A 19,514-nucleotide genomic window follows, 5' to 3' on the forward strand; every position below is an offset into this window, starting at 1 on the left:
CTTTTAAGTCTGTCATATCACACTCAGTAAATGATGTTTTATTAACAAGGTTCGAGAGGAGCACGATCAGATAATCAATCAGTCTGGCCCAGCTGGAGCTTGTCAGCTAATCACCTTAACAAGCACAATTCGGGTAAATATGTATATACAGCCAACTTACCTCTCTTCCACGACTTTCTTCCAGCATCCCGCCTCTACCCCAGCACCTCATTCTTAAACTAATTTCATCCCATTTTTGGGGTTCCCCTGGGAGGGGTTCTCTGGGTTCTTGAGCTCAGAGCCCTCCCTGTGGACAGCATGCCAAAAATGCTACCAATTGCTCTACCATATTATATGTTAGTGTGAACTGGTGAAAGTGTGGTTAGATGTTTAGTGGTACCTATGAGAGAAACTGCAGTTTGTGTACTGTCTCTGTTTTTGTCTGTTTTCAAGTTTGTTGCCTCAGCATGTTAAAAGAACTGTTGTTTCCTGTGCAGAGTTTTATACCAATGAAGAAAAGGCTGCTCACTTTTGTCCGATTTGCTGTTCAGACTCATGGACAGCTTTAAAAGGATTAATCAAAAAAAAAATCGGTTTAATTTATTATTTATGTTTTATTCATTTATTAGGTAATGACCTTTTGTGTCATTCCAAACTTGACCCTTTTTTCTGTGTATTGCAAAAGGGGAAGTTTCACAGAATATCAGGACTGTTCTTTTGCAACATTTAATCTAATCTCAATCTAACAATGACTTCAGTTTATTTCACTTCTTTGTAAAATGTTCTGTTGCTGTAAAAGTGAACTGTATTGGTTGTAATGGGCAGAAGTTGAACTACAGTTTCCGGTGAGACACTGTGACTCCACCTCAACTGAAACAACAGGTCACTCTCATCTGGGCTGCTCATGAAAAACTACTTGAGGTAAACTATTACATTTGTTTTGAATTAGAAATTATTTAATTGTAAATTGCTACAACTGTCAGGAGAGACAACAAATTATGCTTATATCATGTACATTTCACAATAAATGATGCTTATATCGTGTACATTTAAACTTGTTTCTAAAAACACAGCTCACTTCAGATGACTCTCAGAATGTTTGCTGGAGATCTTCTTGCATTCAGCTCTATTCTATCAGGTTCTTGTTTACATATCAAAGTTTGACAACCAGAAAGTTAATTTTATATATTAATTTCAAACACACAAACATACAGTACATTCATTTGAATGTGTGTGTGTGTATGTGTTATATATATTTTTTGTTATTATTAAGTCTTATTATAGCACATTTGTATTCCAGCTGCTTGGTGTCAGTCAGTTCTGGAAGTATCATACCCCAGAACCCTGAACAGCACCAGCGGCTCTTGCCTTCTGATTCCCTGCCTATTCAACATTTCAAAGGAGAGAGAAAACTTTCTTGACAGTTCACCAGTAGTTACATGGAGACGAGGATCTCTGTGGAAACTCTATGATACAGTTAGTTTTACCAATGCTCACCATCAGAAGGAACCTGTGGTGGAAGTGCTGGGTGACCTACGAAAGAAGAACTGCACTTCTGTCATGAGAAACCTCAGCAGCCAGCATTCAGATCGCTACTTCTTCAGGATTCAAACTACGACCATCGCCAGCACTGAAACAATAGCTGTGGCTGTAAATGTGTCAGGTAAGACATAGCAAATGTTTCGATAATAAACCAAGACATTATCAGCACCAAGTGTTGTCAGTGGCCTCAAAACTTTGAAAAATGTCAAGAGGTATGACAAGGCACAATTGATAAGCTAGATATACAAATAGGTCTACAAAATTTTTTTTTTTTTTTACAGTCTCTAGGACCCATTGCTCAATATTAACTTACTTTTTCAAAACATTTCTCACAGTTCTCCTAAACAACTTTTAGCTCAGAAGTTAATTTTACATTCAGAATGCTCTAAAACTACTAAAACATTAATTCTTCAGTCAAATTATTATTCTTTAAGACTAGCAAAGCTTTCAGCCAGCAAGCACTTTATCACTCATTACACAACACTAAGAAGAAGCATTGAACAATCTTCTGTAAAAGTTCTTAACAAAATAAGAATAGCAGCTTTTTATACTTCAGAATTCACTTCAGTCTATGTTACATGGTCCATCTTTACATTAGAGTACAAATGTATTCCCATTTTGTACAGATATCAGAATCACATTTATTGCCAAGTACTGTATGTGTACATGTACAAGGAATTTGTCTTGGTAAATTGGTGTTTGAAAAAAAAAAACAAAAAAAAAAAAAGTACAAACCATGGAACAATGAGATAATTTTAAAATAAGACAAGTAAAAGCTATACAGTAAGAGCAAGAAAAACTTTGGAAAATAAAAATATAAAATACAAAATAAACATTATAAACATATAATATTTACAACAATCTATTTACAGAAATGCAATATAATATACATAACTATGTTTTCTGAGGTATATAAAGACCTTACTTAATGAGCCATTATGTTTTTATTATCTTAGATTGAGCAATTTATATCTACAAACACCACGGGTCCCCTAACATGGAATTTGCCATCATGTTTCTACAGTAGTCCTAGACGGACAAACGGCTTTATAGACCGCGTTTCATCATTTTGTTGTTCTTGCGAATAAAACATTGAAAAAAGGAGCAAGGACATTAACATTAGCAATAACATCTATTTATTGAATAAAGTAAATATAATTCCTTAATTTACATTTGTAAAGAAATCTCAATGCTCTCTGCTTTCTTTACCAACGACATACTTTATTGTGTCGGCCACTTTAACTTCTCTAAAGGGAGGGGTGAGTGAGAAAATCTACACACTGCAGCTTTAACTCTACATTTGTGCAGAATATGTATAGTGAGGTAGTGCAAATGCTTACAGTCTGAGGTGTGAGAATATACAGTAGCAGCCTGAGTTGTGTGTTAATGTAACGTGTGAAACAACACGTGTGTGGTTATTTGTTTATTTTTATTTTTTATGTGAAGTGTAATGTCCATGGGCGTGAGTAAGAAGCCCTGATGGGTGATGGGTATTGTTGATTAGGACAGTTGCAGATGGAAAGAAGCTGTTTTTGTGGCGTGAGGTCCTGGTCCTGATGGACCGCAGTCTTCTGGCAGATGGGAGTGCTTCAGAAAGATTGTGTCCAGGGTGAGAAGTGTTAGCCCCAATCTTAACCACCAGCTTCAGGGTCCTGGAAGTGTACAGGTCCTGAAGAGATGGAAGGTTAAATCTGATTACTTTCTCAGCAAAACAGGTGACACGTTGTAGTCGTCCTTTGTCCTTGGCAGTGACAGCAGCATACCAGATGATGATGGAGGTGTTGAGAGTGGACTCAATGATGAAAGTGTAGAAGAGAACCATCATTGTCTTTGGTAGGTTAAACTTCTTCAGCTTCCTCAGGAAGTACATCCTCTGCTGTGTTTTTTTAATTAGAGAGCTGATGTTGAACTCCCACTTGAGGTCCTGGGTGATGATGGTGTCCTGGAACTGGACAGAGTCCTCAGTTTCTACCGAGGAGTTATGCAGGATAATGGGGGCAGGTGCGGCTTCGTTCTTCCTCAAGTCCATCACCATCTCCACTGTTTTTACAGCATTGAGCTCCAGGTTGTGCTGATTGTACCAGGTCACCAGATTGCCATTCTCCCACCCAAAGGAGGACTAATCCCCATCAGAGATGAACCCAATGAGTGTAGTGTTGTCAACCTTGATCTCAGGGTTTTTCACTATGTGGGTGAAGTCTGTGTGTTACGCGTCAGCACTGATTGTTCTTGTGGGCGTCTCTGCTAATTGTCATCAGCAACAGCTGTTACTCATTACTCATCCCTATATATTGGCCTGTCTAGTGTCTTGTGTTTGTCAGAGCGTTGTTTCCTGTATCTTGTCTAATGTTTTGCTCTCTTGTGTGTTTCTGCGTTTTGGATGTCCGTGTCTCCCCGGAACCCCGTCCACTCGCATATCACCATCAGCATCATCACTTTCCTTTCGGCTCGCTTCCCCGCAGTTCCTGTGTCACCCTGTCCTGCTGCCGACTCATCTCCGCCATTCGGATCATTCACTCACCTGCATCTTCCTGGACTGTGTATCCCCGGCCAAGTATCATCTGTGTTTCCAATCTATATGTGTCATTCTTATTATTAAATATTCATTACTCGCACTTGCTTCCTGCCCAGAGGTGGGTAGTAACGAGTTACATTTACTTCGTTACATTTACTTGAGTAATTTTTGGGGGTTACTAATACTTTTCGGAGTATATTTAAAGATGGGTACTTTATACTCTTACTTGAGTAAATTTTTTGGGGAAAATCTGTACTTTTACTTCGTTATTGTGGGCGTCGATCCTCTCGTTACTTTATCTTAATGCAATAAATGTTATAAATGCTTCAGTTTATTCCAAAGGCGCCGTCTACTTTTCTCTGGGCAATGAGCAATGAGCAATGCCCATTCGCGAATGATTCATTCTTTTGAGTCAATTCTGTTCAAAGGCTTGATCAAACCAATTGGCAAACAAGTGAATTGTTTAATGAATCAGTTTGAAAGAGTCATTCAGTTCCCTGCCGCACGCGCTGAGCATCTGAAGTGGTTCACTCAGAGTTGTAACGTTTACCCCCAATTTCCACCAGATGCGTAACGGCTGCGTTACGGCTCCGGCATGGCGGCGGAGTCAATAGGTTTCCATTAAAGTCAATGAGTGTATTTCCACTGAATGCGTTACAGCTGCGTTCCGACTCCGGCGATCCGCAGCCCTCCAGAGCAGATACGCAGAGCTTCTATTTTTGCCAGATGCCGGAGCGCTCCGCAGCACTACAGGGCAGAGTACGCAGGACAGGAAGTCGAGTGACAAAACAGAACAGCCAGAAACAAAATAAAAGATCCATTTAATTTTCAAAATAAAATACACCGCGCTCATATTTCCCTACACTACACCTTGAAAACGTCATTATGGGCGGAGACAGGCTTGTTGAAGTTTTAACCCCCTTGACACGATGGATGAAGAAATGAAAAGAGAAAAGAAAAGAGTTCTATCCTATACTCCTTCGGATAGAAAAATGTTCCTGGTTTGGTAGTTCTGTTTATAGAAACTACATATCGCGCGATCACACCAGAATTCGCGAGATTACATGGGGCATCGTGACGTCAGCTGTCAGTCATGACCGCAGCCGTTCCGCAACAAATACGGACCTGGTGGGTATTGACGGACGACGGAACACGGAGCTGTCACGCAGCGGAGCCGTAACGCAGCCGTTACGCATCTGGTGGAAATTGGGGGTAACGCATTCAGTGGAAATACACTCATTGACTTTAATGGAAACCTATTGACTCCGCCGCCTTGCCGGAGCCGTAACGCAGCCGTTTCGCATCTGGTGGAAATTGGGGGTCAAAGAACATCAGCAGCGTTGAAAACGTGGCTATGGAACTGCACTGAATTGAAAGCAAATCTGCAAAGGCTATTATTTGCTTGCGATGGAGATCCTTATTAGATGAACACCGCGTGTGCTGTCTACTGTAAACAGGTAATAACTTGGGCTACACTCGATTACAGTACACTATACCACTGTGACATTAGTTTGTTGTACGTGTGGCTTATAACAGAGGGGAGTCAAGTTGAATGCATCTTCCAAAAGACAAAAAATAGCCAATTAAGATTTTATTAATTTTAATACAATCACACCGGTGCGAGTACGTTCAGCAAGTCATATCTTCAGCTGCTAAATTCAGATCTGTGATTGCTTGCTGGCGCTGAGCCAGAGATGTTTTTACAGCACTGTGCATTATAACAAACCACACATGATTCTTTTGAGCTTATTAAAGCATTGGCCAATCAGAGGTGTTCCGATGAGTCATCGCTAAAATGCCGGTGCTTCCTTCACTCGCTCCTGACTGAATACCTCTTTCTGGCGAATTCTCTCATCAGAAACAACAAAGTGCAGATGTGTGTACGAATCTTTAATTAAGATATTGATTTCACAGTGTTAACAGTTTCAGTGATTTTAATGGGAATTTCTGAGAGTGATTGAAATCTAGACTGTTAGTGAAAATGATCTTTGATGTAAATGTTATTTGCTCTCTTTCTGAACAATGAAAGATTAGTAGCAATATTTATATCACATTAACTTTCAATGTTAAATTCACATTTAATATAAAGTCAGTCGTATTAAAAATATGTTATGGCATGACACCTATATCTGTTACTTAAGTAACAGACAGGGTTTTATAATAAATGATGAAATATATACATTTATACACACACACATACATAACATACATTTTATCTATATATCTAAATAAAAATAGGCTCAGTATATATGACCCAAAGTAACAAGTAACTACTTGAGTAGATTTTTTATCCGATACTCTTTTACCCTTACTCAAGTAACTATTCAAGACTAGTACTTTTACTTTTACTTGAGTAAATATTTCTAGAAGTACTTTTACTTTTACTTGAGTACAGTTTTTGGGTACTCTACCCACCTCTGTTCCTGCCACTACTTTCACCCAGTCGTTACAAGTGTCATCCGCAAACTTCAGTAGTTTGACAGACTCGTGACTGGAGGTGCAGCTCTTGGTGTACAGGGAGAAGAGGAGAGGAGAAATAACACAACCTTGAGGGGAGCCAGTACTGATGGTTCAGAGGTCAGAAACATGTTTTCCTATTCTCACATGCTGCTTCCTGTCAGACAGGAAGTCTGTGATCCACCTACAGGTGCAATCAGGCACATTCATCTGGCAGAGCTTGTCCAGTAGCAGAGCTGGTATGATTGTATTGAGTGCAGAGCTGAAGTCCACAAACAGGTGCTGGTGTAGGTTCCTGAGGAGCCCAGGTGCTGGAGGATAAAGTGGAGGGCCATGCTAACTGCATCATCTACAGACCTGTTGGCTCTGTAGAAAAACTGCAGGGGGTCCAGGAGAAGGTCTGTGATGGATTTGAGGTGGGACAACACAAGGCGATCGAAGCACTTCATTACTATAGATGTCAGGGTGACAGGTCTGTAGTCATGAAGACCTGTGATCCTGTTTTTTTTTAGGTGGAGGTCTTGAAGCAGTCTGGCACATGGCATATCTCCAATGAGGTGTTAAATATTCAAGTTGAAGGCTGTTGTTACGGGGGTATCAGGACTGCCCCATTGTCTTTCAAAGCAGCAGTAAAACTAATTCAGGTTGTTGACCAGTTGTTGGTCGTTACAGAGTGGGGGGGCTTTAGGTTTACAGTTTGTGATCTTGCGGCTTACACAGAAGAGCGTACGCTGCCTGCGTTCAGCTCATATTCTCCAAAATGCCGCTACAGTGATGAAAAGAGACACAGAGAAGACGAATTGTTGAATAAAGTCATTATTGTAGTTTTCTTCACGTACAAAAAGGATTCTCGCCAATTCATAATGTTACGGTTGAACCACTAATGGCAAATGCACTATTCTGATGATGCTTTTCATACTTTTTTGGACCTTGACAGTTTTATTTACTTGGCAGTCTATGGGACAGTCACTAGCCTCTCGGATTTCATACTAAATATCTTAAATTGTATTCTGAAGACGAACAAAGCTTTTACGGGTTTGGAACGACATGGGGGTAATATCCTTTTAAATTCCCTCTAGAAGCGTGCATTCTGCAAGTGAACATCGCTTGATTGTGCCATCCCAAAGAAGCACAAAGTCTGCTGCTTGTTTTCTTAAAAAAAAGAAAATTAAATTTTTGTATTCTGTTTTATTTTAATTTATTATACAATTAACTAAAGCCAAAAAGACCTATAACACTAGCTCGCTCTATTGTTTTTCTATTCTATTCTGTTTTCTTTTTATTTATTATATATTATCTAAAAGCCCTTGCTACGTGTACTGCGTTTAAGCTAACTGAGACTTGTTATAGCACTTGTTTATCGTTGCTCTTTTGTTGATTTTGATTGCTTCCATTGTCCTCATTTGTAAGTTGCTTTGGATTAAAGCATCTGCTAAAAGACTTAATGTAAATATAAATGTAAATTAAGAGACTGTGTTAACATGCAAACTGGCCTGTATCCATGAGGGATCCCACATGTAAGAGAGGCAGACGATGATGAAAATTCCCCCAGGGGAACTGAAAAGCTCCTATTGGTTAGATAGTTACTACATACTACAAATCAACCATTCAAGTTGAACAATAAGGACTTCATGGTCTATAGTGTCAAAGGCTGCACTAAACAATCAGTCAGAAATTTACATTTCTTTATCTCACGCCTTCTCTTTGTCACACACGCATACATGTCACATGCACACCGGCACACACACACACTTATAAAGTCAGTTTCATAAATGTCTAATTTGTATCTGAAAAATAAGACCGTGATTACACTGATTACAATATTGGTTCACTGTTAGTAAGTCAAACTAGTTCTTAAAGACACAGTATTTTCATAGTGGCTATGTTTATGCAACTGGCCTTAGTTTAGTAAACTTTTACAAAAGTTAACAGTCTGTTACAAACCTCACTATTAGTCTAGGGGTTAAATGAAGTCGTAACAAAATGTAAAGATAAAAAAAAAAGTCTGACGGTCACATCAATCCCCTGATCCAGAAAAGCACAAACACTAAATTAAGCAAAATAACTTAATTTATTAATAACAAAGGAAGCAAATCTTCAGGAGAGGGCCAGGCCAACATAACAAACAAAAACCTCTAACTAAACACGGAAACTCTAAATAACCTTAACTAAAAAAAAAAAGAAAAGAAATGACAGAGTCTTACCTATCTCCCTGTCTACCATAAACATAAACAAAATTTTATATTCAAAGAAAATGGCACCCTCTCCCTACTACCGCTTCCTAAGAAAGATAAACCAAGGTATTTACATAACTTAGAAAATAACAAAAAGAATCATAAACACACCCACCATAACGTTCACACGCTCTCTCATAGTTTGTAATTGACAAGTTCATTCACAAAATTAAGAGGTAATAAATAGGGATGTCCAGATCCGATCACGTGATCGGAAATCGGCCCGATCGCGTGGTTTCAGACTCGATCGGAATAGGACGTTACCTCCCGATCAGGACTCGGATATATATATATTCTCATTAATTTTTAACACATCTTTTGTTATGCGGTGGCACAGAGTTAGACCCTTTTGACTCCACACAGAAACAGCAACGCGTGCGGCATGACATCACTTTGTTTTCAAGAGCTGGTGTGAATAAATATAGATTCAAACTCAAAGAGACATGATAGTTTGCGCATGACCTGATATTTCATTCGGACTCAGGATACAGCGAGATGAACATCACAGAGCGCTAAACTCTCATGCAGTGTGTGTTTCATTCATACTCGAAGCCGTAGCACGCTCTCGCGCTGATATCAGGATATTCCTAATATGGACAAAAGCGTCCAGCTATGCTGTGGTGCTCACAGGAAAACAGAAACTTATGCAAACACGAAGACATTAATATACGATCACGACAATAAATTGTTCTTCAAGTCATCTCCAGCAGGTGATAAATAAAGTATGAACAATGCAGTGCTGATTGACATAGTATTTATTACAGTATATAAACTATTCTGCGTTATTATGTGATAAACAGTGTTTGTAGTATATAAACAAATCATTATTATTTGTTATTGTCCAGCATTTATAGATTTCTAAGCCAATTAAAAGCTAGAAATTAGAGAAAAAATAAAGTTGCCTATACTACCAGTCAGAAGTTTTTGAACAGTAAGCTTGTTAAGGTTTTTTTTTTTTTTTAAGAAGTCCCTTCTATTCACAAAACCTGCATTTATTTGATCCAAAGTACAGCAAAACAGTAAGATTTTGAAATATTTTTACTAGCCTATTTAAAATAGCTGTTTTATATTTGAATATATTTCAAAATGTAATTTATTGAAGATCCTGGATCTGTTTTTTCGCTCTTCTTTATTCTTTTTTTTTTATGTATTATAGAAGTATCAGATCGGGACTCGGTATCGGCAGATACTCAAAATCAAATGACACAATTCACAAATACGTCCACAGGGCGTAACACAGTCATAGGCTATTATTACATTTTAGTGTCTTGGTTTTGATTCAGTTAGTATTTTGTAGTTTAAATGTATTGTAATACATGTCACCAATTATTTTCTATTATTATTATTTACTATACTTTGTTTTTATACAGCCAGTTTCACTTATTGAAGACCCTGTCTGTGAACAAAACAAAAATGCTAAATTATATTTAAGAATTATTTTAATTATATTTTAATGATTGTCACAACCATTAACTGTTATGGGGTCAGTTGCAGCATTTGATTTTGTCTATTCAAGAGCTAATTGTACAGTCGTGGCCAAAAGTTTTGAGAATTACATAAATATTAGTTTTCAAAAAGTTTGCTGCTAAACTGCTTTTAGATCTTTGTTTCAGTTGTTTCTGTGATGTACTGAAATATAATTACAAGCACTTCATATGTTTCAAAGGCTTTTATTGACAATTACATGACATTTATTCAAAGAGTCAGTATTTGCAGTGTTGGCCCTTCTTTTTCAGGACCTCTGCAATTCGACTGGGCATGCTCTTAATCAACTTCTGGGCCAAATCCTGACTGATAGCAACCCATTCTTTCTATCACTTCTTGAAGTTTGTCAGAATTAGTGGGTTTTTGTTTGTCCACCCGCCTCTTGAGGATTGACCACAAGTTCTCAATGGGATTAAGATCTGGGGAGTTTCCCAAAATTTCAACATTCTGGTCCCCGAGCCACTTAGTTATCACTTTTGCCTTATGGCACGGTGCTCCATCGTGCTGGAAAATTCATTGTTCTTCACCAAACTGTTGTTGCCAGTAGTCGATTGATGGGACGTCCGAGGGTTCTCCTGACCAAGGGAAGAGCGGTGGTTGGTAGCTGAGCATGCACTGGAATGGAGTGAGTGCGGTGGTAGGCTGTCGTAGGGAGTTCTGTGTGTACTCGGCCCAGCCTAGGAACTGGTTCCAAGAGTCCTGGTGGCCATGGCAGAAGGTACACAGGAAGTGGCCGATCTCCTGTATCTTCCTCTCTGTCTGCCCATTAGACTGGGGATGGTAACCAGAGGACAAGCTGACGGCCACACCTAGTGGAAGTGGAAGTGGGAGTGGAAGGCCCTCCAAACCCAGGAGATGAACTGGGGGCCTCTGTTGGAGACGATGTCTTCGGGAATGCCAAAGTATCTGAAGACGTGGTTGAACATTAACTGGGCCTTTTCCATGGCCATGGGTAGACCTTTCAAAGGGGAGAAGACGTCATGATTTAGAGAACCGGTCAACTATAACAAGGATACAAGTGTTATTATCAGAGGGAGGCAGATCCGTGATGAAGTCCACCCCTAGGTGTGACCACGGGCGGTTCGGGACGGGCAGAAGGTGGAGCTTGCCTGATGGTAGGTGGCGTGGACTCTTGGAGATGGCGCAGCCTTTACATCCATGCACGTACCTTCTGATGTCTGATGCCATATTGGGCCATCAGAAGTGTTCCCTCAGCAGCGAGAGGGTTTCATTGACCCCTGAGTGACCAGTGCCAAGAGAAGTATGTGCAGAGTGGATGAGTGGAGTGTCCTGTGGATGTATTGCCGTCCTGGGGGACAACCTGGCGGAGTGTTGGTGGAGGGATTGGAGGAGGGTAGGGTCTCGGTTGACCAGGTGATAGGACTGACGATTACCTTCTCAGGAAGTATCGTTTCAGGTTCTTCCAGGTTTTCCTCAGGGGCGTGACACCGGGACAGAGCGTTGGCCTTGATGTTTTTGGCCCCTGGGTGATACGAGATGGAGAAGTTGAAACGGGTAAAGAATAGCGCCCAGCGGGCCTGCCTTGGATTTAGCCTTTTAGCCATGCATAGATACTCAAGGTTTTTGTGGTCCGTGAGAACTAGGAAAGGGTGTTTGGCTCCCTCCAGCCAATGCCTCCACTCCTCCAGAGCCAACTTGAAGGCCAGTAGCTCTCGGTTGCCAATGTCGTAATTGACCTCCGCCGGGTTGAGCTTCCGAGAAAAGAAGACACATGGATGGATGGGATTCCCCTGCTGCTGGGACAGGACCGCTCCCACTCTGGTGGTGGAGGCGTCGACTTCGACGATGAAGGGCCGATTGGGGTCAGGATGTACCAGGAGGGGAGCAGTAGTGAAAGCCTCTTTGAGAGAGTTGAAGGCCTCCGTGGCGGCAGGGTTCCAGGACAGAGACTTGGGCCTATTAAGGAGGAGACTGGTGAGTGGGTTGGTGATGAAGCTGTAGTTCTGGATGAAACGCCGGTAGAAATTATCAAAGCCAAGGAATCGTTGGAGTTCTTTGATGGTGGTAGGAGTGGGCCAGTTCCTGACAGCGTCCACCTTCCCCTCGTCTATCCGGATGTCACTGCTGTCGATGTTATACCCAAGGAAATGCACTGAGGGCTGATGAAAGGAGCATTTCTCAGCCTTGAGGTATAGGAGGAAAGCCCTTAGGAATTGCAGGACTTCCGCAACGTGGCGATGATGTTCCGCTAAGCTCCGGGAGTAAATGAGGATGTCATCAATGTAGACGAGGACGAACTTGTTGAGGAACTCCCGGAGCACCTCATGAATGAAAACCTGGAAAACTGAGGGGGCATTGACTAGTCCATACAGCATCACCAGGTATTCATAGTGGCCAGTAAGGGTGATAAAAGCTGTCTTCCACTCATCCCCCTCATGTAAGCGCTGCAGAGGTCCAACTTGGTGAATACAGTGGCACCACGGAGATGTTCCAGGGCAGCTGGGACGAGAATAGCAGAATTTTACAGTGATGTTGTTGAGGGAACGGTAATCAATCCAGGGCCGCAAGCCTCTGTCCTTATTTTCCACGAAGAAAAAGCTTGAGGCAGCAGGGGAGGTAGATGGATGGATGTAACCTTGCGCCAGTGCCTCCTTAATGTAGTCCTCCATGGCCTTCTCTTCCGGGATGGAGAGGGGGTAGATCCTTCCTTTAGGCACTGACTCACCCGGAAGCAGATCGATGGCACAATCCCATGGCCGGTGTGGAGGCAGCTTGGAGGCCCGTTTGGGGCATAATACGTCACTGAAGGGGGTGTAACAGGTTGGAATGGTGATAGATTGCTTTTCTACAGGGCTCTCGATGGATGTGGTACAGACGGGTAGAGGTTCTGGGGAAAGTTTGGCTGGAACAGGGAATCCAGTAATACAGCCCTGGAAACAGGATTTGCCCCACTTCAGAACTTCGCCCGTCTTCCACGAGATGACTGGGTTATGCTGCTCCAACCACGGGCGCCCTAGGATGACATCAGCGGTGGATTCCTCCAGAACCAGCAGATGGATCTCCTCCTTATGGAGTAGCCCGGTTTGGAGGATTATCGGACCAACACTGTGACGAATACATATTTAACTCAATGGTTTACCGGTTATTGTATGGACCTGGTAGGCTGACGGCGTTGCCGTGGTAGTAAGTTTGAGCTAACGGCAGAGGCCGCCGGAGATGAAGTTGCCGGCTGACCCAGAATCGAGGAGGGCAAAAACTGGAAGAGAGATGTCAGCGGCAGTAAGTGTCACTATAGTGGTGAGTGGTTTAATTTGATACTTCGAAGGGAGAATGGCATGCGGGTCTGCCAAAAACATGATTTTTAGAGATGAAACTTCTAAAAACATGTATATTATGTAAATACTATTAGTAAGAAAAGTATGTCTGTTAAAATTCTCAGTCATCCAGTTCATATAGTTATCCAAGAAGGGTTGGCTCAGGGGTGACAACCCCACAGAGGTTAAATACCCGGCACTCCCCATCAGTCATTTAGAACTGAAGAAACCCCTTGGATGAGAGGAAATATCTTTAAATATGGAAGTACCAAGTACAGTTGCCCTTGATTTAACCCTTATTGGGTAACCCTGGAATGGTAACAGGGTTGACGATAACAGGGTTGACGAAAAAGGTTATTGGCGGTCATTACTAGCCATGAGGTATAGGTAATTACACCACATTACGTGCCTTAATGAGAGGCTTAAATGTTGTTATATATGTACATTTTTAAATATGTACAAATAACTTTTAATGTATGCTTTTCTGGTAACAGGGCTGACACAATGAGCGTGTCCCTGTCTTACAGACATTTACATAAACTCAAAGAAAATTCATTAAAAGAAGAGAACCCTTACTTGTCTTCTACCATCAACTTCTTGAAAGGCAGATGATGTCACTTCCTGGACCTGATGCAACTTTTGGAACATTATCCATTATCTTTAAAGAGGTGTTTTCATAAACAGTAACAGGGTTGACAAGAACCTAGGGACCCGACTCAATTTAGATTTTTTTTTTTTTTTGACACGTTAAGAATAAAATCCATTCATGACTAATGAATTGACACTTAAGGCTTTATACAAGTATATGTTTTTTTATGATAGTTTGACTTTTTTGGCCTCGATAGCAAGTAGAAGTAGAAAAATCATACTGAGGGACAGGCCATTTTCAACATTTCTGCTAGATGCTTTGCACAAAAATGTGATTAAAATCCTTTAAAAACAAAAGAAACAGAAATTAATTTATTCTTATATTATGAGACGTATTATGGAAACTAAATTATAAAATATTTTATTTGTTTTATGGTTTATTAAGATTTACAGAGCTTTTTTTTATGAGGGACACAAAATGGCACGTTTTCGTATAATGACCCATATAAGCTTGAACTTTTCACTTTCTAAACTATTTTATTCAGAAATCACAGAACAGTGTTGACAGTACATTCACGCTGAATGATTCTGTGCGCGAGCGATCTGCCTGTGACGTACAAGCTGTCTGTAGTCTGTGTGTGTGTTACAGTGCAGCAGCGCATTAGATTAGAACAGCGATTAACTTACCTGTACAATAAGCTGTTCAGAATGTGTGTTCTCCCGTTCAACTTCGAGCATCCAGTAATATAATCATACATGTCTTGTGGACCTTTCGGAGTATACATTTATTTATCATTTTAACAGTTCGGAAACGGTGCGTAAATGTGGAAGTCCTTCAAAGATTTATCTTTGATTAGGACCGGCAACTAGTCGACATCAAGCTTGGAAATAATATTTCTATGAATGAATACCATTACATTCTCCTCTCAAATAGATTCCTTGGCTGAGCCGGATGTAACTGTGCCGGAGCTCAGGGAGGGTGAGGAGGTGAATCTGACCTGCACTGCTCCAGCTCCCTGCCCCAGTCACCCTCCAAATGTAAACTGGGCTCCTGCATTAGGTGGTGATGTAACACAGAGGACACAGATGAATGCTGATGGGACTCAGAGTGTTTCTGCCATCTTGAAATTCATCCCCTCGTTCTACCACCATGAGCTGAAAGTGAACTGTGTTTCCATTCATCCTCTACACAGAGATGACAGACCCCTGCTCAGCCACAAGACCGTCATCCTCAGTGTGGAGTGTAAGATTTCAACCCAACAAAGTTTGTAGCTTTTTTTGTTTTGTTTGAAAATACACACTCTCTTTCCTTTTTGGCCCACAGATCCTCCAAAGAAAACATGGATCTCTGTTTCAGGCTCGGTCTGGCTTGGTAATAATGTGACCCTCACCTGTCAAAGTAATGCCAACCCTCCTGCGGACCACAGGTGGTTCCTGAAGAGAGCAGGTGTAGAGGAAGAACTGAGTGTCTCACATGTGTTTTCCTTCACTGCCACCCAAAATAACACTGGGGAATACATTTGTGAGGCAAAGAATCGATATGGTGCAATGAACTCCACAAACCTGCAGATCACTGTCCCAGGTCAGTCTGTGCTTGAGACTGAAGAGTTTCATCAGTTACACTTCACTTTGGCCCAAGTCTCGAATCAGAACTCTTTTCAACAAGTTTAGATCTCTGAACAATTAGTTTCTTGTTCACACCAAATTTGAATCTTAATCTTTTAGGATTTTTTTGTTGTTGTTATTGTTTACATTCACTATGACCCATTTCTCAATATTTAAGTTACTTTTTAAAAACTTTTTAACAGTAACAACTTTAAATGCTACTTCTTTGTTTTTGCAGGCATATCCTTCACTGCTTTCCTCTCACTTTTGGCCTTTTTATTGTTGCTTATATTTGCACTTCTTATTCTTATGTTTTACAGAAGGTAGGAGCTTGCTAGATTTTTTAATTTAAATATTTTATACATTATTTGAGATAATGTTTTCTTGTTTTGGTTTACGCAGGTATAAAGAACCAATCAGAAGTGTAAGTATGTTTTCTGACATATCATTTATTTCAGTAATTCAACTCAAATTGTGAAACTCGTGTATTAAAAAAAATTCAATGATCACAGACTGAAGTAGTTTAAGTCTTTGGTTCTTTTAATTGTCATGATTCTGGCTCACATTTAAAAAAAAAACACCAATTCATCAACAAATTAGAATATGGTGACATGCCAATCAGTTAATCAACTCAAAACACCTGCAAAGGTTTCCTGAGCCTTCAAAATGGTCTCTCAGGCCAAGTCCACACGGACACGGGTATTTTTATAACCGGAGTTTTTCCTCCTGCGTTTAAAAAAAAAATCCCGTCCACATGAAAACGCCAAAACATACTATCAAGTGCTGTCAAGAGCATGCCACACCAGCAGGCGGCGATATAACCCAAATTGTAAAGTCACCTTGGCCAATCAGAAGCAGTCAGCAGCGCACAATCTGACGTCAAACACAGCGGATAACGGCGCACACTCTGACGTCGCAAGGCAAAAACCCCGGTTATACTGTCCACACGACAACACTGCAACCGGCGTTTCTGAAAATGCTCACCCTGGCCGTAGTTTTCAAAAATGTTCGGTTTCGGTGCCCTGAAACTGCGTTTTCGTGTGGACGAAAGGCCGAACCGCGTAAAAAAAGTCACGGTTATAAAAATACCCAAGTCCGTGTGGACAGGGCCTCAGTTTGGTTCACTAGGCTACACAATCAAGGGAAAGACTGCTGATCTGACAGTTGTCCAGAAGACAATCATTGACACCCTTCACAAGGAGGGTATGCCACAAACATTCATTGCCAAAGAAGCTGGCTGTTCACAGAGTGCGGTATTCAAGCATGTTAACAGAAAGTTGAGTGGAAGGAAACGTGTGGAAGAAAAAGATGCACAACCAACCGAAATAACTGCAGCCTTACGAGGAATGTCAAGCAAAATTGATTCAAGAATTTGAGTGAACTTCACAAGGAATGGACTGAGGCTGGGTTGAATGCATACAGACGTGTCAAGGAATTTGGCTACAGTTGTTGTATTCCTCTTGTTAAACCACTCCTGAACCACAGAAAACGTCAGAGGTGACTTACCTGGGCTATAAGGAGAAGAAGAACTGGACTGTTGCCCAGTGGTCCAAAGTCCTCTTTTCAGATGAGAGCAAGTTTTGTATTCCATTTGGAAACCAAAGGTCAGGTGGAAGGGTGGAGAAGCTCAAAGCCCAAGTAGCTTTAAGTCCAGTGTTAAGTTTCCACAGTCTGTGATGATTTGGGGTGCAATGTCATCTGCTTGTGTTGGTCCATTGTGTTTTTTGAAAACCAAAGTCACTGCACCCATTTACCAAGGCATTTTTGGAGCACTTCATGCTTCCTTCTGCTGGCCAGCTTTATAAAGATGATGATTTCATTTTCCAGCAGGATTTGGCACCTGCCCACACTGCCAAAAGCACCAAAAGTTGGTTGAATGACCATGGTGTTTGTGTGATTGACTGGCCAGCTCAAACTCACCTGGCTCAAACTCACCAGACCTGAACCCCATAGAGAAACTATGAGGTATTGTCAAGAGGAACATGAGAAACAAGAGATCAAACAATGCAGATGAGCTGAAGGTCACTTTGTCAAAGAAACCTGGGCTTCCAGAACACCTCAGCAGTGCCACAAACTCATAATCTCCATGCCACACCGAACTGAGGCAGTAATTAAAGCAAAAGGAGCCACTACCAAGTATTGAGTACATGTATAGTACATTAACATACTTTCCAGAAGGCCAAAAATTTACTAAAATGTTTTTTATTGGTCTTATGATGTGTTCTAATTTGTTGAGATAGTGAATTGGTGGGTGTTTGTTAAATGTGAACCAGAATCATCACAATTAAATGAACCAAAGATTTAAACTACTTCAGTCTGTGTGCATTGAATTTAATACAAGAGTTTCACAATTTGAGTTGTATTACTGAAATGAACTTTTCCATGACATTCTAATTTATTGAGATGCACCTGTATATATTATTCAAATTATTTGATAAAAAAGGGTTTCATTTCTGTTTGTATTGTGCCTGTTGTGAGAGAAGTAAGAGAAGAGTAAGTTCACAGCTCATTAATCAATGCATTTCAGGTAACAAGCCAAGATCAGGACATTTATGCCAATGTGTCTGCAAGTGCAGTGAAAAGCCAGCAGCTTCAGTCAAAGCCTGAGAATACCTGCGTCATTAACCTTGGATACGGATTCAAACAGGATCTCCCCAATGAAAGCATCTACGCAAACTTTTGAAGTTTAAATTAGCATGTTTTAAACACCCGTTTGTGCATTACCAATGAACAATTAGTCTTGATCTATTTAATCAGTATTAACATATGTACACTTCCCAAAAAGTATGATGTTCAGAACCATATTCTTGCCACTTCCTGTCTCTTTACAAAGAATGGAAATTCTCCAATACTACCTTTACCACAACAACTACATTTTTCTCTATTTTTTATTTTTATGTGAGACAATTCCCTTCAGATAATTAAAAAATGGGTACTTTTTGCATTCATAATGCCTTAATACTGTAAGTACTATAGAACTGTACAGTGTAAGATTGGAAATGATCAAAAACTTCTGCTTTCCTGTCTCAAAACTATCTTCTGTAACAAAAGAATCATTTAGAATTTCTAAAGGAACATAAGGGTTGATTGTTGATTTGATCTAGGACTGTAAGCCAACATGTGACATCGGGGGTCTGTTACATGTCACACCGGTTAAAACTTTGCTATGCTGATCAGTCAGTTTCATGTCCACTTTTGGGTTTTAGTCACATGATTAAGGAACGGATAAAAGAAGATTGTAACAGTCTGCAACCCGAATTCCGGAAAAGTTGGGACGTTTTTTAAATTTTAATAAAATGAAAACTAAAAGACTTTCAAATCACATGAGCCAATATTTTATTCACAATAGAACATAGATAACATAGCAAATGTTTAAACTGAGAAAGTTTACAATTTTATGCACAAAATGAGCTCATTTCAATTTTGATTTCAGCTACAGGTCTCAAAATAGTTGGGACGGGGCATGTTTACCATGGTGTAGCATCTCCTTTTCTTTTCAAAACAGTTTGAAGACGTCTGGGCATTGAGGCTATGAGTTGCTGGAGTTTTGCTGTTGGAATTTGGTCCCATTCTTGCCTTATATAGATTTCCAGCTGCTGAAGAGTTCGTGGTCGTCTTTGACGTATTTTTCGTTTAATGATGCGCCAAATGTTCTCTATAGGTGAAAGATCTGGACTGCAGGCAGGCCAGGTTAGCACCCGGACTCTTCTACGACGAAGCCATGCTGTTGTTATAGCTGCAGTATGTGGTTTTGCATTGTCCTGCTGAAATAAACAAGGCCTTCCCTGAAATAGACGTTGTTTGGAGGGAAGCATATGTTGCTCTAAAACCTTT

At 40.6% G+C, this 19,514-nt stretch overlaps 1 protein-coding gene across 1 annotated transcript; it reads left to right on the plus strand.

Annotated features, from left to right (window-relative positions):
- The first annotated feature begins 382 nt into the window (after positions 1-382).
- Positions 383-18,920, plus strand: LOC132101860 (myelin-associated glycoprotein-like). Its single transcript, XM_059507082.1, has 8 exons — positions 383-900; positions 1,053-1,117; positions 1,280-1,642; positions 15,010-15,318; positions 15,400-15,657; positions 15,919-16,003; positions 16,083-16,104; positions 18,208-18,920. Exons 1-8 carry the CDS (start codon positions 884-886, stop codon positions 18,361-18,363), a joined length of 1,275 nt encoding a protein of 424 aa, XP_059363065.1. The 5' UTR covers positions 383-883; the 3' UTR covers positions 18,364-18,920.
- The last annotated feature ends 594 nt before the right edge of the window (positions 18,921-19,514 follow it).

Source organism: Carassius carassius, chromosome 23 (assembly GCF_963082965.1).
Source record: "Carassius carassius chromosome 23, fCarCar2.1, whole genome shotgun sequence".
NCBI lineage: Eukaryota > Metazoa > Chordata > Actinopteri > Cypriniformes > Cyprinidae > Carassius > Carassius carassius.

Bases quoted from the DNA above. Each gene is read 5' to 3' on its own strand.
- LOC132101860 (XM_059507082.1), top strand. The intron at 1,118-1,279 runs GTTCTTGTTTAC...TTTGTATTCCAG, and splicing joins ATTCAGCTCTATTCTATCAG to CTGCTTGGTGTCAGTCAGTT. The intron at 16,105-18,207 runs GTAAGTATGTTT...AATGCATTTCAG, and splicing joins ATAAAGAACCAATCAGAAGT to GTAACAAGCCAAGATCAGGA.